The sequence below is a fragment of the Loxodonta africana genome, chromosome 8, assembly GCF_030014295.1.
Source record: "Loxodonta africana isolate mLoxAfr1 chromosome 8, mLoxAfr1.hap2, whole genome shotgun sequence".
Lineage (NCBI taxonomy): Eukaryota > Metazoa > Chordata > Mammalia > Proboscidea > Elephantidae > Loxodonta > Loxodonta africana.
The window spans coordinates 6,797,464-6,806,474 of NC_087349.1; the positions used below are offsets into that span (position 1 = coordinate 6,797,464).

At 51.2% G+C, this 9,011-nt stretch overlaps 1 protein-coding gene across 1 annotated transcript; it reads right to left on the minus strand.

The window, feature by feature from the left end:
* Positions 1–5,235: 5,235 nt before the first annotated feature.
* Positions 5,236–8,605, minus strand: LOC100670373 (anionic trypsin-like). The gene is made up of 4 exons (XM_023539158.2): positions 8,080–8,605; positions 6,824–7,077; positions 6,386–6,522; positions 5,236–6,039 (listed from the first exon to the last, which is right to left on the minus strand). The coding sequence occupies exons 1-4, from the start codon at positions 8,313–8,315 to the stop codon at positions 5,890–5,892; spliced, it is 777 nt and encodes a 258-aa protein (XP_023394926.1). The 5' UTR covers positions 8,316–8,605; the 3' UTR covers positions 5,236–5,889.
* Positions 8,606–9,011: the final 406 nt, after the last annotated feature.

Genomic DNA, 9,011 nt, shown 5'->3' on the forward strand with positions numbered 1-9,011 from the left:
TCAGAGCTGGGTGTCTCTGCAGTGCTGGCCGCCGAGGGGACGGCTTTTCTCGTGGAAATCCCCCGCCCCCCGCAGCTGTCGTCACACGGGGAGCCACCTGTCAACAAGCAGCCCCCCTTTGTACCCCAGTATTGCTGGGGGGAGGAGCTGCAGGAAGGACGGCAGGCGTTCAGGCCTTGACCACCCTTCACGGAAGCTGGACCCCTCCTACCCAGACTGTCCCTCCGGCTGCACCCGTGCCTCCAGGGGGTCACTGGGGTCTGAGTTCTCTGGGAGAGTGGCTAGGAGCTGGGCGAGCTCGGCTTGTCGCAGTGGGTGTGCTTCAGGGATGGACGTGGGTGTGGAGGCGGGCGGGGCACGAGTCCTCAGCCCTCTTCCTCACTGGGCTCCGCAGCCCCTTCGCAGGGAGAGCTGCGGTCCCCCGTCCCTGAGGGGCAGAAGCACTGCAGGTTGTTCTAGGGTCTTTAATTCCCCCCCACAAGATGACCTTGAAACTTAACCCCCTCGCCCGCCCAGTCCAGCGTCCCATCCCGCCAGGGCGCGCCCCCACATCCCCGCTGCTATTAAAGTGCAGGCGCCTGGGAGCCGGGGTGAAGAGGCCAGTGCCCGACCCCTGCCGTGCTGCCGTCCTCCGCCTTCTGAGAGTTTCCCCTGAAGCGTCGCCTGTTTTAGGACCGGGGCAGCACGGGGGGCCACGCGCCTGCAGGGGGTTAGGGGAGGGTGCCGGGTGCTTGGGGGCTCTGGTACTGAGGGGCCTGTCGACAGGGTCGGCGCCACCCACCGCAGCCCGGATCCAAAGGTGGACCCAGAGTTCCGGGATTCAGGTCCTTGCTCCCTCCCGGCTCCTGCCTCTGGTGCCCCAGCTCCTCAGAGCTCTCGCTGCTCCTGTTCCTTCAGCTTCAGAAACCAAGGTCCTGAGCCTTAGGACGTTACAGCTGGGGGAATTCCCTATAAAGCTGTTCCTTGCTGAACCCTAGAGCCTTCAGGGTCGTGGCCTCGTGCTAACAACGAAACGAAAGCCGGTTGTCATCCAGTCAGCTGGGACTCGTGGCGGCCCCACGTTGTCAGGGGCGGCCCCACGTGTGTCAGGGTCCAACCGTGCTCCACAGGATTTTCGGTGGCTGAGTTTTGGGAAGTAGATTGCCAAATCTTTCTTCTCAGGTGCCTCTGCTTAAGAGAAGGAAAGCCACAGCCTCTAATCCAGTCACACAGCCCTGCTGTTTCTTTCCAAGCCCTGGTTCTGGAGGAGGCTGGGTTCGAGAAGAGGCCTCTTGTCAACGTCCTTTACCAAGAGGCCGAAGCCAGGCCACCTGGAACTGTTCGCTAAGGGCCTGACCTAGGGACATTGCTTTTCTACCATTTGCCACTGCGTCACAAAGAACAACAGCTTGTTGGAGAACCTATTGGAGAGGCCACTGATCACAGTACAGCTCAGGTCCTTCTATACATTTATTTTAAATGACAAAAATGCCAACAGAATTTTTTTCCTACTTTCTTTTTTGATTCTAAAATTCAGAAGGAAAAACAAACAAACAAAATGCACAGCCACAAACGTTCTAAAAAGAAGAGCAATTGAAGAGGGGGCGAGTGGCCTTGCCCTGTGATTGATTAAAGCATCTTCTAAAAGGTCAACAATTAAAACAGCTCAGAACTGGCTCTTGAATAAACAAGCCAGGGGGCAGATGAGAAAGCCCCAAAGAGGCTAAGTACATACAGAAAGTTAGTATACGTTAGAGGTGTTATCAGTGGGGTTAGGACGGACTTTTAAAATAAATTATGTTCAGAAAACCAGGCAGGGCTGGAAGAAGGCAGAGTTAGGTCAATTCCACATGCTATATACCCATAGATCTCTGAGAGATAACAAATTTGAATATTGAGAAACAAAACCAAGAAAGTACTAAAAGACCCCAAAACCTGTTGGTATCAAGCCTGACTCATAGCAACCCTAGGACAGAATAGAACTGCCCCGTAGGGTTTCCAAAGCTGTAGTCCTTACAGGAGCAGACTGCCACATCTTTCTCCTATGGAGCTGCTGGTGAGTTTGAACCGCTGACCTTTCAGTTAGCAGCTGAGTGTTTAACATTGTGCCGCTAGGACTCCTGTACAAAAAGAAAACATGGAAAATTCCTCTATTACCATGCAGTGGGAAGGGCTTTCAAACTGTGACTTAAAATCTAGAAGAAAAATTAAAAAAAGATAAGCTTGACTAAATAAGGATGGCACAGCTACATAGAAACACGTAAATGGAATCAGAAGACAAATGACAATGTGGAGAAACCTTTGCAAGTCTCATCATGTACCCCCCTGACACACGTGCAGTCCCGAAAACCAGTAAAAAATGACCCAACATTCCCCCCAAAATGGACAAAGAACAGATGGTTCAGAGAAAAAGAGACTCAAATGGTACTTAAGGGAAAAAAAAATCTCACAATGATAAATGCAAAGTAAAACTACACTGAGAGACCGCTTTTCAACGATTTGATTAACAAAACCTCAAAATAAGGACAAACTATTCTCTTGGCAATTTTGTCAAATAAGCACTCTTACACCTTGGTTCCTGGTTCCCTTATGGGGAGCAATTTGGAAAGATCTAGAAAAATTACACACGCATGTACTTTTCCAACCAGTAATTCCACTTATGGAAATTTATTCCTGTAAACACTTTTGCACATAAATGAAAAAATAAAAAATGTGGAAAATGCTTGCATTATTTGAAATAGCAAAAGAGTGGGAACAACTCAAGTATCCATCTGTAGGAGACTAGATAAAAAAATTGTGATACAGCCACACGATGGAATATCACTCAACACTAAAAATTACAAGAATGCTTTTTTTTTTTTTTTTCGCTAGGGAATGATTCCTAAGATATATTGTTAACGGGGAGCAAGCAAGCTGCAAAATGGCATATTCCATATGCTAACTTTTGTCTAACAAAGGGGGGAATAAGAATATGTGTTTTTATTTGCTCCATTCTGCATGAAGAAACACAGGAAGGATACGAAAGAAATTGAAAAAGAAAACACTTACTGGGATGAGTAGTGTAGATAGGGGCAGCCTGGAAGGAAAAGTAACATTTCTCAATGCCAACTTCATTATATCATTGACATTTTTGAGCCACATGAATTTATTTTCTATTTAAAAGAACACTTAAATTCATGAAATTGATAAGAAAAGAAAAACTCAAGAAAACAGTGCTTTAAATAATACCTCAAAATCATCTGCAACTTAAAAACAAAACAAAACAAAGCTACTTGTTTAATTTACAAAGTCATTCTTTTTTACAAAGAAGGTCACTTACTTAAGAAGTAGTCAGTGGATCCCAAGTTACCTGGAAACTTATTAAGAATGCAAATTTCTGCTAAGTCCCCATGCCCCATGCTCTTTTGCATCAAAATGCCAAGAACTGTACCTATTAATTTCTGTTAAAAACAGGGCTGTTAGAATTTAGGGAGAAAAAAGAAAAATGGGAGACGTTCTGTTTCTTCAGTGAATTAACGTTGTACCCTAAGCTAAAACAAACGGCCATTGATTGCTTTGATTATGGAATGTGCTCCTTTGAGGCACGCTGTTGTCAATTTCATGATCTTTTGATCTATTATGTTTTTCTGTCTTATTTACCCCTTTCGTTGTTGTTAGGTGGTGTCCAGTCGGTTCCACCCGAAGGCCACCCCATGTACAACAGAACAAAACACTGCCCGGTCCTGAGCCAGCCTCACAATCGTTGCTATGCTTGGGCCCATTGTTGCAGCCACTGTGTCAATCCATCTCATCGAGGGTCTTCCTCTTTTTTGCTGACCCTCTACTTTCCCACAAGTGATGTTCTTTTCCAGGGACTGGTCCCTCCTCATAATATGTCCAAAGTATGTGAGACGAAGTCCCACCATCCTTGCTTCAAAGGAGCATTCTGGCTGTACTTCTTCCAAGACTGATTTGTTCATTCTTCTGGCAGTCCATGGTATATTCAGTATTCTTCACCAACGCCATAATTCAAAGGTGTCAATTTTTTGGTCTTCTGTATTCATCGTCCTGACTCTTTTTACGTACAAAAATTTACCCTCTATAAGTTTCCTTTTGATGATCTAACCAGAGGCCCAATTTACTTGTATAGAAGCCTGGAACTCATCCTGACTGGCCTAACAGAATACCACCCTGTGTAAGCATTGCGACCACTTTGATTCCTGGTGATCTGTGTGCCAGTTTTTCCTCCTGGTCAGAGTGCCCAGTGCCGGGGAGACCAGCAGTGCAGGCGCGGGGTCAGGCCATCCTCAGCTCGGGCAGCAGGGGGCAGCCTTACCTCACTTTTCTGACAGTAATGGCATCTCAGCTTGCTGGAGATTGAGAAGGAACCAGGGCTCAGGATGGGAGGGGAAGCTTGTGTTTTAGGGGGCAAAAAAACAGCTTATACGTGTGGAATTCTTGAAACCTGTCAAAGCACTTTAATAAAATCTCACGTCAACCTGAAATTTTCTCACAATTTCCTCCAATAAGAAACCTGCCAAAATTCAATAATCTGGTCACAGTCACACACAAAGTAGGGAGTGGAGCTGGGGCTGGAACCCAGGGCTCCAGCTTAAGTGCTGGGCCCTGGTAGACATGCCCTGCTGACCCCCCTACCCTGCAGCCTGATGACTGGTTTCTGGCCCCTTTCTATCTATGAGATCTGGGACAAGTTAGGAAACCTCAGTAAACCCCAATCTGTTATCCTTAACGTGGAAATAATAATACTTCCCTAAGGGGTTGTATTATTATTAGGGTCACTATGAGTCAGAATCGACTCAATGGCAATGATTTATTTTTTATTTTTTAAAATGGGGTTGTTGGAGCTGTGGTGGCATAGGGGTTAAGTGTTCAACTGATAACCCAAAAGTCTGCAGTTGGAATCCACCAGCCCCTTCTTGGAAGACCTATGGGGCAGTTCTACTCTGACCCATAGGGTCACTGTGAGTCAGAATTGACTTGATGGCAATTTTTTTTTTTTCAAATGGGGCTGTTGTGAGGACTAAAAATGAGACCACACATGTGAAGATGTGTACAGTGCCTGAGTACAGGTAGAAACAGTTGTTATTGTTAGCTGCTGTAGGGTTGGTCCCTGACTCATGGCGACCCCATGCACAACAGGATGAGACCGTTTTCATTTATGGGGTTTTCACTGGCTGATTTTAAGAAGTAGGTAGCCAGACCTTTCTTCCTAGTCTGCCTTAGTCTGGAAGCTCTGCTGAAACCCATCTTCCATGAGTGACCCTGCTGGTGTTTGAAACAACAATGACATAGCTTCCAGCAATCTGAAAGCCACCACAGTACAACAAACTGACAGGCAAGGGGTGGGGTGATAACATCCCATTGTTGTCAGGTCGATTCCCATAGGGTTTTGGGGAACAGATGTGTTAATACAAGTCAGGGGTTTGAAACTGTGCCTGGGGCATAGCAAACTACTCCTGAAGCACTTCACATCTTTTGGATCCCTCAACAGGCAGGATTTGAGTCGGGTTGGTTGGAATGGACGGGGAATTGGAAGAGGCCAGGGTGGTTGGTCCCACACTCCCCCAGGTGTGTTTGCTGGGGCACAAGAGTTCCGTGTGGTCGCAGGTGGCTGGGAAGTCCTGCCAACACCTCACAGGATGCATGTTTATGCAGTCGAGGCCAGAGAGGCTTTAGTCAGTCAGGCCACACTTATCTTCTGTGGAAACGGTCCTGCCCACCCACCCCCATCTCCTACGGTGCTGTTAAGCCAGGCCCCACAGACACGTATGGGGGCCCTGGGCCTGGAGGAGGGGGAGCCCTGTCTGACCCCCAATGTGGGACAGTTCCCGAGCGAGGGGGAGGAAGCAGACACAGACACAGGCCTGAGCAGGGTCACTTTATTGTCACCGTGATGACAGGGCAGGCACCTCAGTTGGCAGCAATGGTGTCCTGGATCCAGTTCACGTAGTTGCAGACCTTGGTGTAGACACCAGGCAGGTTCTCCTGGGCACAGCCATAGCCCCAGGACACGATGCCCTGCAGCTCTCCATTGCAGACCACGGGGCCGCCGGAGTCACCCTGGAGGAGAGGGCCGAGTATAGAGAGGGGTCAGCATCCCAGTCTGATGGTACTCAGGGGGCAGGATCCCAGTCTGATTGTACACAGGGAGACGCACCTCTAGTCTGATTGTATACAGAGGGAGGGGGAAGCACCGTAGTGTGACTGTACACAGAGGGCAGTACCCCTAGTCTGGTTGTGACAGGGGAAGGCACAGCATCCCTAGTCTGATGTCTGATTGTGCACAGGGGAGGAGGGCAGCACCCCTAGTCTTGTTGCATGCAGGGGGAGGGGCAGGACCCCTAGCCTGGCAGCCACACTCCACCTGAGGGCTGTGTGGGCCGGGGGCTGGGCTTCAGGATCTCACCTGGCAGGAGTCCTTGCCTCCCTCCAGAAAGCCGGCGCAGACCATGTTCTCAGTGATCTCCCCGGGGTAGGAGGCCTCGCAATCGGCCTGGCTCAGCAGTGGGGCATCCAGGCACTGCAGCAGCTCAGGGTAGTTCACTGTGGGGCACAGGAAGCAAGGGAGGAAATGTGGGCATCAGGGCTGCGCATGACGGCAGCTGTGGGGACCATACAGTGCAGCCCAGTGAGCAACTGTGACCTGGGTTTCCTTCCCCAGAGGGTCACTGCGGACCCTGCCCACCCCCCAGCGACAGGAGCGGTGTGAACGGCAGCTCTGAGACCTAGAGCAGAGCCTGCAGGAGTGCAGCCGGAAGTGTCTGCAGGCTGAAGGAGAAGACCCCACCGGGACACGCGTGGTTCAGGGATGAGCATGGGCCATGCAGGTGAGGGTCCCACTCACCCCCAGAGCTGAGGGTGTTGCCCCAGCCAGAGATGAGGCACCAGGTGCCAGCAGAAGCACAGCCTGAGGGCAGGGCCACTGGCGACACCTGCGAGTTGATGACTGCACTTGAGGACAGCTTGATCAGCAAGATGTCATTGTCCAGGGTCTTGCTGTCATACTGAGGGTGGCGGATGGTCTTGGCTGTGCTAATGAACTGCTCATTCCCCTCGAGGACGTCGATGTTGTACTCACCCAGCCTCACTTGGATGCGGCTGTCAGGCAAGGGAACGGCAATGAAGGCCCCTCCCCAGCCCAGCTCCGATGGATCCCTGCTCTGTCCGGAGTGCCAGGTCTCTGGCGGGTGGTGGGGGGTCAGCACAGTGGTGAGGTGGAAGCTTCCCCGTCCACCTGTTCCACCCCCTCATGCCTCTTTGCTCTGCGCACGAGAGAGCTCCCCCAGACCCCGATCCCGGTCCCTCCTCGGGCCCTGCTGACCAGGTGCGTCTATAGACTGCGTCATCCTGTAGGACCTGACCCAGGGGCTCTCAAAGCCTTAGTTGCTGTGGAGTCGATTATGACCCACGGTGACCCCCCTTGCTGCTCCATAGGGTGACCTTTCAGAAACAGATCTACAGGCCTGTCTTCTGAGGTGACTCTGGGTAGATTCGAACTGCCAACCTTTTGGCTAGTAGTCGAGTGCTTAACTGTTTGCGCCAGCCAGGGACTTCTGCAGCATCAGCATCACTTGGGACCTTTGTAGGAATGCAGACTCTCAGGCCCCCCAGGCTTACGGAATCAGGAACTCTGGGCTGCAGCAGGGGGCAGCCTGAGGCTTACCACGCCCCCAGCTGATTCTAATGCAGCCCAAGTCTGAGCACCTGTACAGGCTGGAATCAGCCAAGGGAGAGAGCATGAAGCCAACCAACAGTCGGGCCCTGTTTCTGGAACATTCTGAGGTATTCACTCTGGGATTGGACCAGGCATTGGGATCTCTCAAACATTTCTTAGGTGGTTTCTTTGCAGCCACAGGCCAGGGTTACTAGGGCGGGGTCCTTGCCTGCCTGCCCCCCACTCAGAAATAACCCTACCTGTTGTCAGGGTCCTGGCTGGTTGGTGTACTGGCTTTGGCACCCTCCGTGCCCTCAGCTCTTGCAGATTCGGCAGCTGGCAGCATTGCCTCCTCCCCACCATCCTTCTCATCTGTCTTCAATGCCCCACTGAACCCGAGTTATAGGGCTCCCCGGCTATGGGCTATTACACTGGTCCACACTTACTACTTGTAGCAGTGGGCTGCGGATACCACCCACTGGTCGTTGATGAGGGACCCGCCACAGAAGTGGTAGCCAGAGTTCAGGGACGCCTGGTAGGGCACAGAATTCTCCTTGCAGGTGTAGCCCCCGACAATCTTGTCATCATCGTCTTTTGTGGGGAGAGAGACTTGGGTGCAGAGAGGAAGGGAGAGGGGGTCAGCAGGCCATGGGAGGCAGAGCCCAGGCCTGTGTCCGAGCATGCTAACTAGGCTTCATGACCAGCACAGAGGGAGATACTAGAGGGGAATCGAATGATTCTGGGGCTCTGTGGTCTCCTAGGCCCCAGCCTCTTCAGGGGCACTAGAGTGAAGACCCAAGAACTACCCCTAGGAGAATCTTAGGGAAATGTTGTTTCCAGTCCATGGAATGCTGCCATCGGATCTTCACCGGTCTACCCTCCACCGCCACTAGGCCGCTTGAGCCCAGGTTTTCCAGATGGTTTGGCCTCGCTGGGAAAATCTCTTGGTGGGATGGCCCTGGCTGTAGCAGCTTCTCCCACAACTTATGTCTGGGAGTTGGGCAGGGTGGACAACAGCCCCCAGGCCCACGTGGGCAGGACAGAGGTAGGCACTGTTACCGGCCAGTGAACAGTGATTCCCAACCTTGGCTGCCTACCTGGTAGTCTTCAAGTCACCAGGGAAGCTTAAAAATCCGGTGACCATGTCACAGCCCAAGCCAACTGAGTCAGAATTTCTAGGGCCTGGCATGGGTATTTTTCTACCTCTCTAGGTGAATTAAAAAAAAAAAAAAATTTTTTTTTTTTTGGTGACTTAGCCATGGCTAAGAATGGCTGCAGTGGCTCACCTCCAGGACCACCTCCACCTGCCTCCTTCCAGCCTCCTCACCTGGTTCACCTCCAGGACCACCTCAACCTGCCTCCCTTCCAGCCTCCTCCA